The sequence below is a fragment of the Apis dorsata genome, unplaced genomic scaffold, assembly GCF_000469605.1.
Source record: "Apis dorsata unplaced genomic scaffold, Apis dorsata 1.3 scaffold_70, whole genome shotgun sequence".
NCBI classification, from domain to species: Eukaryota; Metazoa; Arthropoda; class Insecta; order Hymenoptera; family Apidae; genus Apis; species Apis dorsata.
In genome coordinates this window covers 333,952-349,012 of record NW_006263368.1, presented here as the reverse complement: position 1 = coordinate 349,012, position 15,061 = coordinate 333,952, and the positions used below count along the sequence as shown (strand labels likewise).

Genomic DNA, 15,061 nt, shown 5'->3' with positions numbered 1-15,061 from the left:
ATATTTTTTGATCGTTTCATAGCTATATAACGCAATAATAACTATGGACAATAGAATAGAAATCATCGGTTGTATTCTTATAGTTATGTATCATTTAATGATCGCATTTTACAATAATCATTGCGGACAATTAATAATTGATAGTAATCTTGGCATATTTAACGAATTGTAAGTTCGAATAATTTTTATATTATTACTTACATCTTTATCGTTTAATTTAGATAATTCATATTTTATTAATATATAATATTAAAAATATAACGATATTGCTGGAATATATTAAATGATAGAATGATTTGCAGATATGCTTCTAAATGGTATCGCATTCCTTTAAAAGCGCAAAAACTATTATTGTTTATAATATTGAGAAGTTCAATGAATTGTGAATTATCTCTTTCTGGTTTATTCACTCCATCTTATGCAGGCTTTATGTCGGTAATTTCTCTTCTTTTTTTGTTATATAACATAATTTTGAATTTCAACACTTTTAACTATTGTAATATTGCAGATGATGAGTTCGTCCTTCTCCTATTGTGCCGTTATATACTCAATTCAATAAATATTCTGGAATACTACTGGCATATAAGTTTTCAATATAACTACTTCAATATAAATATTGAAATTGTTATGATATCATTGTTACATTTTTGGATTTGAATAATGAATATTTATTGTGTATCGTTTATTGTTTTTTTCTATATGACTTCTAATACTTCCAAAGATAATAAATTTCGGAATCCAGATTTTCAATATTAATTAAAAAAAAAATCTTCAAATTTGCATATTTGTATTAAATTTAATTTGTATCTTTTAGTTTAGTTTTACTATCTTTTTCAATTTTAACATATTTTAATAATTATATTAATAATATTTTAATAATATATTTTTAATAATTTACAATTGGCATTAAATTATATCACTATAGAAATACACGCTTCAGTGAATTTATTTTATTATTTAATTACTCGATACTTGCTACGTATTTGCTTTATAAAAAAAGATATAATTATAAATAATTTGGGGATTAATTAAATTAAAAAAAAATAATATTATATTGTATAAGTCTGTTGATTATTTTTTCTATTTTTAAAAATAGAAAATATTTATTGCATTTATATGTGTTTTTCACGATACCATTAATTTGTATTATTTACATTCTAACGTTGTATCTCACAATGTTTCACATAAAATTGTTCCACTTTTCTTATTCCTTTCTATTATAATTCTTTTAATATTTTAACTTTTTAGCATTGCAGAAGAAATAGTGTCGTGATTAATCGGCGACTATAAGAATACTGACGAAGTCTCTGTTCTTTACTTTCGAATCAAAAAGTAGAAAAATAAGAAAAAAGGAAAGGAAATATATGAATAAAAATACATAAAAGAAATATTCCGAAGCCAGCAATTTTTTCAAAATCAATATCTATTATGAAGAATTATGAAGAATCTTTTAATAATGAAAACGAAGAAAATCGATCGATTACAATTTACTGTAATTTTCTCGCATTGTATTCTATCATTATGAACAGGTAAAACTATGTAATTCAAGAAACATAATAACATAAATAATGCATTAAACTGAGGTATAGTTGAATGATTCTTGCAGTTTTACATAACATTTAACATCTGATCAGAACGATGGACGTATTCGATAAACAGTATGCTACTTATCGTACTGTATTGAAAATCGTTGGACTGTGGCCATACGATAACTCGATCTATGTTTGGATTCAGAGATTATGGTTATTAAGCTACTTTCTTGCCAATATAATATTTCAGGTAACGAAAATTATGATTTTTCTTTTTTTATATATATGTATCTGTATGATAATGCACAGGTTTAAAAAAGAAAAACAGGTTTCTCTATTTTGCATAAAAAAATAATCATATTTTAAAATAATATATACATATACATATAATAACTATATTGTACGTATGATCGAATTACTGTCTAATTAAAAAGCTTGGCTGAGCTTGAATAATCTGGTTAACAAATGGAATACATTTTTAGATCGTGTCACTTTTAAGATCTGAAATTACATTACAAAACAGCATTTTAACGTTATCTATAACCTGTCCATTTGTGCTATTTTTGTTACGATATATAGGTTCTATAGCCTTTTTTCCTACAGTGAGTAAAAATTATAATTATTTTCAATTGTTGGCTTCTATAAATATTTCTATATGTTATTCTACTTTGACAGATAAAAATTATATTCAAGCATATACGTACAGAGGAAAGTATCGTTCAAGATTCAATAGAATCGCAAATACGAATGAAATTGATCGATGATTCGCATCATATGATCAACATTTTTTTCTGTAAGAAATATATTATTTATGTGAATTTTTTTGATGATAACAATCTGTAATTATACCATTGTCCATGGTAATTATTTAAATGTTCGAAAATATTCATACATCTATATTTCTACTATATAGCTATATTCTAATACATTTTTTTATTATATATTTTTCTTTTTTTTTTTTTATGATTATTATATTTTAACGATAATAACTTCGCTCGTAATGTGAGATAACGAAAATTCTAGAATTCTTTTTTTTTTTTTATAACAAGAAAAAAAGATTTCTGAATAGTGATATAATATTCTAGCTGTTTTAAATATTAATTAAATTATTAAACAATCTTTCTAAATTTTAGGGATGACATACACGACTATTGTAATTAACATTACATATGTATTGTATCCTATAATATTGGATTTCATGATACCTTTGAATGAATCTCGTACTCGTACCATTTATTACATCACAACCTTTTCTCACGATCAAATCATATATCTCGATATTCTAAATTTCAATTTTATATTTACTGGCATATTTGGATTATTATCTGTAGCATGTTCGGAATCGATAACCGGAATTTGTAGTTATTATATATGCGTGTTGTTGAAAATTGTGAGGTGAGTGAAATTTTCATATTGGTCTCATATTACCAAATGTATAATACTTTACAATATTTATAATATTTCTTTATTACATGTTAATATTATTCAATTGCAATTAACAAGATATGATCGCATTTCATAAGATTAAATCTAATTCAATTTGAAATATTATATTCTTAGTGTTTATACAGAATTAATATAAATATTCATGGATTATATTAATTGAGATTAAATTATTAAATTGCAAATAATTTAAATTTGTTTAGAAATGAGAAATAGTAATAGAGTGAGATTGTATTGATATGAAAACAGAATAGTCTCACTCTATTCCCATCCAATGCAAATTTAAATTTTATATTAATCTTATAAACAAGTTAATTGACATTTTTCTTTATCAATTTATCTATTTATTTTTAGCTTTTAAAATCGACACTTCAAAAATGTAAATGCATGAATATATTAATCCTATAAATTATAAGTTGAATAAGATAAATTTAAATAACGAAAAGTATTGTATGTTTCAGCTATCGAATACAAAATATTGTTATGTATTTAGCTATGTTTAAGCTCTCACCTAAACAAATTGATTCGAAACTTCTAGAGCTTTATCGTGTAGTGGATATTCACAATCAAACTATCGAGTTAGTAAATTAAAATGTAACGATTGTATTATAAAATTATTTTCCAGATGCTTATGTTAATATTATGTTCTTAAATTTCATATGGTTCAATGACAGACTTACCGATTTCGCGGTAAGTACTGCAGGGATACATTATATAATAGCTAGTTTCCTAGTTGTGGTCTCATTGGCTATAAATTTGTATCGAGTAAGTGAATATCTCTTTTTTATTGCGCGATAAATTTTAAAATAAGTATGTATTTATTTACGATATTTATTTTTCTTGATTTAGCTAGTAAATTCAACTTTAATTAAGAAGAACCAATTAGAAATATTATTCTGTTTCACACTTGTTGCTATTCACTTGGTGATTATATTTCTCAATAATTATAATGGTCAAGTACTTATGAACAATAGCCAAGAATTGTTCGATGAATTGTAAGTTTGAATTTATTTATTATGTATTGAAATTAATTACATTAATTTACGCGGTAAAAAAAAATTATTATTATTGAACAGATACAATTCGATGTGGTATTCCATGCCATTGAAAGCGCAAAAAATCTTATTGCTAATCATGTTACAAAGTACAACGACACATGCATTCAACATCTTAGGTTTGTTCACCCCATGCCATACAGGATTTTCAACGGTAAATTTTTTTTAAATAACTACATTACACATTTCAATTTAAAAATTGATGAATAAAAAATTATGGAAAATTTTAGATGTTAAGTTCGTCGTTTTCGTATTTCACCCTGATGTACTCGATACAATAAAAATTATGGCTTTATATTAGAAGTATTAATACAGAAATAAACAATTATTATTGATATATGCTTGATTTGGATTAATGGATAACTATTGTTCATTAATTTGTTTTTTTTTTTCGACATTCGCTCGATGATATATTCTATATATATATCAACTACTCTAGAATTAATTAATTTACGCACATTTTTTGTTATTGGTCATTTCATACATCATACCCCTGAATAAGTCTCGATAAGTCTCAATAGACTTGGCACGATGATATAATATAGAGAAGGATGAACATTTTTACCTAATTGTCATATGCTACTTCTGTTTTCTGGAGAATAATATAATTTCAATGTTACCAGTTGAATTTACACTTTCTCCTGGCATACAATTATTGCGCATTATTTGAGATAATAAGGTACGATGATAAAAAATTTTATTTTCATTGAATTTCAAGAAAAAATTCTACTTTTCAGTTGTCGCATACGAAGAGCAATTGATAGTGATTCGGAAAAAAATATTGCGAATGATGAAATTGATCAAACTTATAGGAAAATTTGCGATGCAATGGAAACTTATACGCGTATCAAGTCGGTATTGATATTAATATCACAGATAAAATAAATTTCAGAAGCTAAAGATATAGATCTAACCTAAAATTTTTCAAGCATGTGCAATGTCCTATTGAAAAAGTTGTCCTTAATGAATGCGATCATCAATCTGATAATCGCATTTTCTTTATGATATACTTATATGATATTAGTGAGTACTTTTTTATTAATATATTATAAAATATATTTTATATAAAAATCTAAATAATTTTAACGCATCTCAATTATTGTAAATCTATTCTACATTGCAGTTTACTATTAAAGCTTATTTGAATGACACGAGAAACGCATTTTCGTATGGTTATGATATTTTGATACATTTATTTTATGCATTTATACATAACTATATCGGCCAGATCATTATGGATTGTTCATTGCATCCATTCTATGAATGGATGTAAGTAAAATAATAATAAGAAAAAAAGAAATTTAAAAAGAAGTATGATTTTATGAAATTAAATATGATACAACATGGTACAGACAACTAGTTAAAATATAAAAATTCGTACTTCAAGGATTCATACTTCAAATTTGAGTTAGACAATTTTATAATATAATTATACGTAATATCTACAATAATTATATTACATTATGTAATGAATATTTTGTTAAAAAAGAAAGTTTTAATTTATCTACTATAATTTTATATAATAGTTAAGTATAATTTCATCTCGATTATAAAGGAGTCAAATATGATCTAACAAATATTTTAATTTCAGATGATCAATATATCTATATCTTTTTTCGTTGTAATGTATTCGATTCAATATGATTCTTAACTAAAAAGTAAACCTAACCTCTAAATATATATTTAAAATTATGTACTCACCGTTACATCATATTGTTGACTTTAATAATCACAGCCATGCAAATTGCTCTTCCTTTTTCTTTTTTCAACTTCATGTTCAATATATATCGTATTTTGAAGATCAAAATTGTTACGATTATTACGCATTTTACGCGTCATGTACAAATTCACGATCGACATTGTATAATTAAAGTTTACTAAGAGATTTTCACCCGAATCCTCTTTATTCACTTGGCACTTTATCGTTTATTTTACACAGTATAAATAAATCGACGCAATTACTAAGAAATAATAATTAAGAATCCTTTTTATTTCTTCGAAACACTTTTATCGAAATATTTTATAATACGCACTGACGAAGACTACTGAAGCTCATAAATACGCATGCGCAGCTATAAAAAACGCGGGAGAAAACTGTGAAACAGTGAAACAATAACCGTCAAAAACCGCCCAATTTGCTTATGTCTGAAAATTGATTTCATTATCATTATGACACTTCAGACACATTCGAAGAAACTTTTTTCTTCTCTTCTTTTTCTTTCAAGAGAAAGTTGAAATGAATTTTTACGTTATCTCGCGAGCATCAGATGTTTATGAGTTTCCAATGGATTTCCATGGATTTCCTTGGGAAAGAATAATATCAATCAGCAACTTTTATTATTTGTTAGTTTGTGACTGTATAATAGATCGAAGCTAACATTTACGTGTTTATTCTCTTCGTAACTGTTTTTATTTTTCAGGTATTTGTTTTATTGATTGATTTTTCGTATTCGATGTTGTGAACTGTCATATGTATTTGTTTTATCAATGCAAATTTGATTTTCAAGAATACAATCTGAAAAAAAAACTACTTCTATCATGTCCAAATTAATTGGAATTTCTTGAAAAAATAATGAAGAAACAAAAGTGGGGAAAATATTGATTAGATTAAAAATAATTATTTCATCAGAATTCAAGGTAATATATTCTATTAAACAATTTGATAATTATTACAAATATTGTATGTGTACAACAAAATAATTTATTTTTGATACAAATTTTATAAAATATATTTTGTACATAATTTATTTTAATTAATATCAATTTTTACAATATCATTAAGATTAGATTACAAATGATATATCATAAATTGCATCTTCAAGAAATTGTAGGTAAAATTATAATAATTTTAATACCACAACTTCTATTTTTATATATTTTTTTTTTATACAATAAATCAAATAGATGTTTAAGATAATATAAGATTTATATCTTTACCTAAAATTCATTAATTACCAATAACTTTGTTCTCAGCATTAGCCACAGACAATGTATCTATTACAGTAAGATTGAAGTTTTAAGTTCCCACTCTGTTAATTTTTCTGCATTGTCTATAAATTTAATGTAATAGGCCAAAATTTCAAGTCCTCCTATTATAAAATAAGAAAGAGGACTCACAAGAGAAATCTGAAGTATTCCACAGAGTTTCATTGCTCATATCTTTGCCTCAGTATTACTCTCAGCAATTGTCTGCGGTCATCCATGTCCATAACACGACAGATTGAACAGCACTGGTTTGTAGGAATTGTACGCACCCCGCTGGTGAGAATAGGGTTTGCAACTTGTTGCACGTTGAAACGAGAATGAACGAGTGAAACGGTGGGGACGACCATGCGTAAAACAGACGGAAGGAAAATTGGCGGCATTAAATTTCCATAATGACATGTACCTATTACACAAATATAACGATGCAATTAACAAAGCTAAAAGATGAAAAACGAGATATTAGTGAAATGAAATAGTAAAATAAGTCTACTTTCGTGATATATGTTTGTAATTTAATACTCGTATTAAATTTTTTATTCGAAAAGGAAATTCGATTAAATATTTATTAGGAAAATGGCGATATGCTAAATATAATTCTTTAGATATACCATAAGACATACAAAATAATCGAATATTCTTTCAACGTGAATGTGTCTAAGATGCTATTTTCCACTCTCTATTCATAAATGTATACTTACTCATATTAATATCCTTTAATTATAGAAGTGGAATTATAGAAAAATCGAAGAAACATAAGAAAGAAATTCTTATTTTCTTTAGAATTAAAAATTATTGTCTCAGAATTGAAATATACTACAGATTTAGCTAAACATTTATAGCTTGAAATTATAATATTTTTATCCCCATAGTATAGCCATTGTCCATTTATTTGTCATGCGAAATGTCAACCTTATTACTTTTTGATTTCCATAGTGATCGGAAATATGGAAAATATTCAAGAAAAGGAAAAATTGTGGGAATATTCGATGAGGGAAGAAAAAAAGAGGAGAGAAATAGTAGGATGTTCATTTATATGGCTGTCATTCAAACTTCTTCAAAGAATGGAAGGCTTCGATATTACAACATTAATCGAATTCTTATGATCTGTGTTGATCTTTGTTACAATTATTATTAATTATGTATTTCATAGATTGAGAACTAAAATTTAAATTTATTCAGAAAGAAGATTCCGCTTTAATTTTATGATGAAATTAAAAATGATTGGAACTCGTTAAGAAACATAATAAGAACGACAAAATCATTCATGAACACTGTAAAAAGGATAACAATGAGTTTCATTAGTAAGTATTTTTTATTCTTCTTTATGATCGTTTCATAATTCTTATAAGTGGAGAATGAAAATTTCAATGACGTGTTATTATCATTCAAATTTTTATTATCTATTACACATAAATGTTAAAATATGAAGTATACTTTCTTTTGTTTCGATTAAAAAGAATTTAACAAACAACAAAATATTGGAAACATATTTACATATTTTACTTTCTTCGTTTCAGATAAAACGCATATTGATTCATAAATTAATGTTTTTGTTCCATCACGTAAGCACTTTTTACAATTACAAAATCTATCTCTTCGCAATTTTTATTTACAATAAAATCATTTTATGTTATCATTATGAACAATGAATAATTATAAAAATTCTTTCAATATAAAACAAATATATTCCTATAACCTTTATTTGCACACTTGCAATAGTTTGCTATTCAGAAAGAATATTTCAAACATTGGCTTAAAGACTGTGCACAATCTTGATTAACAAAAAAAGACGATCAATGCTATCCCCGGATATCAAAGTACAAAAGTGTCCCAACTCTTATATGAATAGAAATGAACTTCTTTGGAAGTTTAGTTACCACTAGGCTGATGATATTCGCCTTCGCCTTGGATCGATCCCATCCAAGATTACTTCGTCCGCCAGGGAAAAATCCAATTTTTTTTTTCTTTTTTCTTCCTCTAAGAACTAAGTTTGAACTACCAATACTTGTCCGTCCAATATTTTTTCCAAGAAATACGCACTTGCTTATATACGATATCCATCAGTCAAATCTAACTCGATCGAACAAACCCAAAACCAATCAATCCAAAGATTATCCTTTTCTAAGATTATAAAAATTGCGAAGATAATTTACAAGATATAATTTATGAAACCTTGGAAGGAGGGGGGCCAACAACACGATTCAACCGTTGAAAAAGAGATAGAATCTCTCTCGATAAGGGATCAAAAAACGTCTCGAGGCGTCGCGATCGGTTGGGCAAAAAGCGGGATCGGCTCGGAATCCGGGCGGAATACGCGAGAAACCAAGGTGAGCACGCAGCGGCGTGAAATTACAAGCGTCTGGCACCGTCAACCTCGTACGATCCTCGACGAAATAGGGAAGCAATTGGCGGGAAACGAAGCGTGAAGCGTCTGCTCGGTAATCAGCTAGCCGAGCTCGCGACCGAGATCGGCGAGAGATCACACGGTCTATTTAGAGGGCGGCGTATGGATCATCGAGGAGGGAGAAGGGAAAGAAAAATGAAAAGAGACGAAAAGAAAAAAGAAAGGAAAAGGAAAGAGAAATCGATGGAGCGCGAGGGCGAGCGACTAAGAACTGCTACCTGAACCTAACCTCTTATCTAAAGTGCTAGCTAGTAATGTCTCTATCCGCCATATTGTCGGCTCCCTTTCGCCTGTTTCCTATTATCGCTCGAGGCGGCAACTTACCACGATAGTTTCAAGCCCGTGGAAATTATTCCAAGTCTCGTCGCCCCTTTTCCTCAGGAAATATTCTTGCGATCGTTTGCTGGAATGTACCCATGATAATCTTGCTGCTCCCTCGCTTAGTCCGATTTTGAGGCCCGCTTTTATGCGGAGGAATAAGAAAAGGAGTTTCGAATTGATTTTAAATCGATAAATTGTTGTTGGTCAATGATACATCATATATCTACCTCTGAAAAAAGGATACTCTAAGATATAACATCAATAATATATAGCAATATAATATCGATATCAATATTCCATTACATGCACAATTACTTATCGATATTTCTTCTAATAAAAATAACGTGGAAAGAGAAATTGATCGAACATCATTATAATTAAATTCTTTAAAATAAAATATATATAACATAATTGGAAACATCATCATCGTTGAGAATCGTCGTATTTTAAAAATCGTCGTAAAAACTTCGCATTCAATTCTTCCAGAACGAATATCATCCTTTAATTAAATTGAATGCAAGGAAATTTCGAGGAGACGCGAATAAAAATGGGTAATCCATTGATCCAACCATCCCTAATAACCAACCATTCCTCGATCCACGCTTTCGTGTTCCTCGCGGCAGAAGTTCGCGGTCAAATTCACCAACCTCCGGATCCAATTATACCGCGACGGATTAACATGCCCCGCATTAACATCTCTACATAGGCTCGAAAACAATCCCGTTTATTAAGAGAAAACCGGCTGCAACATGCGTTACACCGCGCTATTCTTCCTTCTCTCTTCATTTACCACGTTCCGCTTAACAACGCGGCCATCGGTTCTCCTCTTCTTTCTCTCTCTCTTGAAAAAGAAAAGAATTTCATCGAATCCTATTCCCTTTATCTTTATCATCTATTGGACGAGAATATTTGTATTCGATCTTTCGTACGAAAAACATGGACGACAAGAAAAAGTAAATTTCACGAGAGTAAGAATAAATAATAAATAAATTTATACAGGTTTCTCTCTGGCGACAAAGATAAAAAGAACATACCATACTCCGTCTAAAGCGTGATATCGATAATATTTTCATACGTATACTTGCACACACTCCGCTTTCCTTACACGTTTCAGTTCATCGACCCACGTAGAACAACACCAACGACCTATTATTTCCAAATCTATCTATATATGCGTATACACGTACCTAGGTATGGACTCCACGATACACTGGTTCTTCGAAAAAGTGGCGATTCAATTTCTCCACGGCTATTATCGTTCCAAAGGAACTATAAAAAGGAGACAGAGCTGAGAGGGGAAAAATGAGGAGATGTCGCTTGCCCCCGTTCGCATTAATTTCGAGTTAATCTAGCAGGATCCATAAGGAAACCATGTTAACGGAAGTGTGTATCTCGTGCATCCATTCTCGATATATAAAAAGAGTGCTGCGACGAGATAGGGCGCGGAGCTCATTTTCCTGTAAACCATCGCCAAAAGGGTGCACTGATATGCAGGATGTTTGCGTATTCGCGAGAGATATCGAGGATCGATCCAAAAGAAACGGAATATACAAAAAATGTGAGAACGTTTAAAGAGTTCTAAAAGTGAATAAAACATCTCTGTTCTCCATCTCATTTCAACTTCTGATTATTAATTATGAAATGAAAATTGAATATTTTGACCCGTATCATCCATATCCTGTAAATCTTTTCCACATTTAAATGGATTACATAGGCTATTAAATATTAAATGATGAACCGATATTTTTGTAAATTTCATCTTTTCAAATGTATATGCCGCGAGTACACTAACACGTATACGCGTGTATGGAACAATGGGGGTTGAGAAGAAGAGTCGGGAAAGTGGAGCATGCGAAACTTGTTACTCACGAAATCGCTTCCGTGGCTATCTCCAGGGGTGTAGTACGGTTTACAAGTGGCTGGAAATCACGCGAATAGTATCGTGAACGATGCCAATCTCTGCTAATCATATCCACGATGATGCGCTTTGAAGTGGATCCATTCTTGAGGGTCGATGCTCTGTCTAAGAATGTTTATTTGAACCCTCTTTGTTGAAGAATTGGTTGGTAGATGATTTCCTGAGAGATTAGAAGATTCTTTATTCTAATAATAATGTGGAGATTGAGATGAAAGAGTACAAAGATTCGTGTTAATATTAATAATTGTTTGGGGGAGGATTATAAAATTATCATAGATTTAGATTAAATGTTCATTAATGCAAAGAGATTGTCAGAGATTGTTGTTTGGCATGTTATTTTAAAGTCAGTGATAATTTGGAAGATTTTTGAAAACATTTCAGTTTGATATTCGAATAATTTTCTTAATGATAATAATGACTGTATATGGACGATCACTTTTTGATATATCACAGATTGTTCAATTGGTTTCAGAGGTAAGAGGCAGATTTTTCGAATGGCCAAGCTTGAAACTTTATTAAGAAGCTCGAATTTCTTCGAAAAAGGGGCAAATGCACGGTTATTGCACCTAAATATATCTCCGTTTCCTCTCCGGCGGATGCTTGGCCCTCTTTTTTTTTTTATACTTTTTTTGTTTTAATACACCATTATTGCCTCCTCGTTATTGCCACACGATGCAATATCAAGCCGCCTCATATAACGCTCCTCTTCCAAGCCACTTTCACGATACGAAATTAATTCCACGCCAGATTTAAACTTCGGTCCCCATGCTTTATTGCATCGACATGCACACGACTCAATTTCTCTTTTTGACACTTGCTTATTGGATGTATTAAATTCCAATAGTTTGTTCCAACTAACGTGTCGAAACTGTCCAAATTTTAATATCCGAGATAAAAATTTTCTAACAAGTATCAATAATTTAGAATAAAATTTAGATATAGACAGATAATGAAACTTTCTAACTCTTCCATCGACTTTTTTATAAGTATTTTTTTTATTATTATCTCTAGCACAGTAATTATTACATTTCTTCTATCCCATTATTATTACACACATACACACACAGATATCATCCCACTTCTCCTCACACATTCGCAAGTCACCAATCATTCTCAATTTCTTCAACTTCTTCTTCCAAAATTGATTTCTACGAACCAGAAGCGACATTTTCCACGATTGCTGTCGAATCATTAAGGATCTCCTCACGTATATCTCGTAGTTAAGCCACCATTCGAGGTTCCAAGGGTGCAATATTGGCCAAGGACCAATTTTCGACCCGACTCACCCCACCTGATTCCCCCCTCCTCCCCATCCTCGCCGTGATTCTTCTCGAAGAATCGCGGCCTCGTTCATGGTCATCGACTTGATCTCGGCCCACGAACGCGCGTTCCTTAGACAACGACGGTGCAATAATCATCGCAGTTCCATTTTACTATCCCTGAGTCTCGTGAGGCACGATAGTGAGCCCATTCAGAGGAACGAGGTCGAATAAGAGAAGTGGTGGAAAAATCTCGCGATCTCGCAACTTTCTTGCAACTTTCTTTCTGGAAATTAGGTAGATATGTTTGGAGGCTGTTGTTTTGGAGGATCGTTAAATGAAAATGCAACTTTTTTACTTTTTTTTTTACCGTGAATCAACAGGATTTCTGAATTCTTGTAGAAATTAAAACGAAATTAAAACGAGGATAGAGGAAGATCGTTGGAAAATAAGTTGCAAAAGTTCTTTTAAAAAGAATGATATATTTTTTAAAATATATACATATGTAATGAAAAATAAACGGAGATATTTTCTTTTTTCTTTGTTAAAAGGGATCAGTATAAAATAAAGTTTAAAATAAGAATAACGTTAAATATGCAAATTTTCTTATGCTTTTTTTTTTTTATATAATCAGGTACGTGGTGAGTACGAATGAAAGGTAATTCGAATAATTTCCTAGTAACGTACTTAACGCGAACAATGCGATATTCCTGGTTTACGTTCTTCTACGTTGTGTATCGCGTTACAAGCCATGCCGTAAGGAACAGTCTTAAACACCATTGTTGTAAACTAAAACCGTTCACGGTCTCGTATATAACTCGTGAATGAGAAGATTAAAAAGATGGAAGACGCGATGATAACAGGATTACCTTCTTTCCCCTTGTATTTCTCTATCCATTCCCGTGCAAACCTCTGGTTATCGTCGCTAGAATAACTAGAATTCCAGTTGGATATTCTCGATTACGTTTACTTCGCATCTACCAATCTTGATTAACATTTGTTTCTTTGAAAGGAAGCGATAGAGAATACTGCGAATATATGAGAAAAAAGTGAGTTTAATTTGAATTCTCTTGGATTGCAGAATTGCTTCGAAGCCAGTTTGATTTAAGAAGAAGAAGAAAAAGGAAGGAGGAAATTTTAATCGATTCGAAGAGTTAATTGTTTCACGATTGTAAAGCTTCGCTCTTGTAAAAATTTCTCTTGGTGCAAAAATCTCGAATTCAAATAATTTATCCGAAGAAATTATGAAATAAAGTATACAAAAATTATTCCATTATCGTTAAACAAATTACTACTATCCGTTTCATACAGATTTATTTGCAAAATTAAATTACAATTGACATTGGATTTTATCCCGATTTATTCTCGCATAACAAACTTTTTTATTTTAAATAAAATGAAAAATCTCACTTTGAGTGTGAATCGCAATAAAGCGTCAAACGTCGGAACGAGCTTAAAAAATGAAGAAAGAGACAGAGTTACACGTTCTCTTCCTTTTCGATCGGAATAAAATGAAACGAGGAAAAAAAATGAAATCGATCGGAAGAAACGGGGAAGGGGAAACAAAAAGTGTTCGATATACGACGCATATAGGGTCGATCGACATAACACCGTTCGAAATATATTAATTGGAACGGAGTTTTGGGAGGGATTTCGAAAGTGGTCTCCGCCACGAATTCATCCAAAGGGGAGTTATCCTTTTTTTTCTTCTTTTTTTTTCTTTTAAATTTACACCGGGCATGTTGCTCGAAGGTCTTGGATGAATCGAAGTAATTGAAAAGTTATCGTGCCCCTCTCTGTGCTTTATTGCTTTTTAATTGGCAAATGGAAGAAGGATGTGCCATGTTGCACGCCGCATCCTGCATGATAACTTTGTTGCGTGTAACATTTCGATTCGAGAGTTTCGTAGAAATTTATCCTCTGATTATATCCTTGGAGATTGTTGAGTTGATATCGAAAATGTCAGGTGTGATATATTTCGAAATATTAAAAAAAAGTATCTCAACATAATAATGAAGCAAGTTGTTGAGAAAAATATTATCCGAACATTTCGAATTTTTCAAGTAATAATAATTTAAAACGCGTTATTTTATTTCAGGTATATCGAAATTATATTGGAATTATACATCTCGTTTCAAGTTTTGAAA

At 30.2% G+C, this 15,061-nt stretch overlaps 3 protein-coding genes and 1 long non-coding RNA gene across 4 annotated transcripts in view; all 4 read left to right on the top strand.

The window, feature by feature from the left end:
• Nucleotides 1–424, top strand: part of LOC116184864 — a 5,208-nt gene extending 4,784 nt beyond the window's left edge. The window contains exon 4 of the mRNA XM_031515453.1: nucleotides 23–424. Within this exon, the coding sequence (XP_031371313.1) occupies nucleotides 23–172 (150 nt within the window). The 3' untranslated portion in view covers nucleotides 173–424. The remainder of the gene's footprint in view (nucleotides 1–22) is intronic.
• Nucleotides 1–15,061, top strand: part of LOC102673139 (mannosyl-oligosaccharide 1,2-alpha-mannosidase IA-like) — a 151,544-nt gene that overhangs the window by 119,114 nt on the left and 17,369 nt on the right. The gene's annotated exons all lie outside the window — the stretch shown is intronic.
• On the top strand, nucleotides 1,422–5,049 carry LOC102673010. Its single transcript, XM_006610230.2, has 10 exons — nucleotides 1,422–1,529; nucleotides 1,607–1,779; nucleotides 2,012–2,131; nucleotides 2,205–2,322; nucleotides 2,663–2,924; nucleotides 3,434–3,550; nucleotides 3,647–3,737; nucleotides 3,822–3,967; nucleotides 4,049–4,181; nucleotides 4,765–5,049. Exons 2-10 carry the CDS (start codon nucleotides 1,639–1,641, stop codon nucleotides 4,786–4,788), a joined length of 1,152 nt encoding a protein of 383 aa, XP_006610293.1. The 5' UTR covers nucleotides 1,422–1,529; nucleotides 1,607–1,638; the 3' UTR covers nucleotides 4,789–5,049.
• On the top strand, nucleotides 6,601–8,551 carry LOC116186886. Its single transcript, XR_004151933.1, has 3 exons — nucleotides 6,601–6,664; nucleotides 7,001–8,317; nucleotides 8,530–8,551. It is a non-coding gene; the product is annotated as an uncharacterized LOC116186886 (long non-coding RNA).

What these genes read in the sequence shown, in the direction of transcription:
- LOC102673010 (XM_006610230.2), top strand. Translation starts at nt 1,639, where the DNA reads ATGGACGTATTCGATAAACAGTATGCTACTTATCGTACTGTATTGAAA. An exon ending in TTGCCAATATAATATTTCAG is followed by an intron (nt 1,780 to 2,011) that starts GTAACGAAAATT and finishes ATACATTTTTAG; the next exon opens with ATCGTGTCACTTTTAAGATC. An exon ending in TATGATCAACATTTTTTTCT is followed by an intron (nt 2,323 to 2,662) that starts GTAAGAAATATA and finishes TCTAAATTTTAG; the next exon opens with GGATGACATACACGACTATT.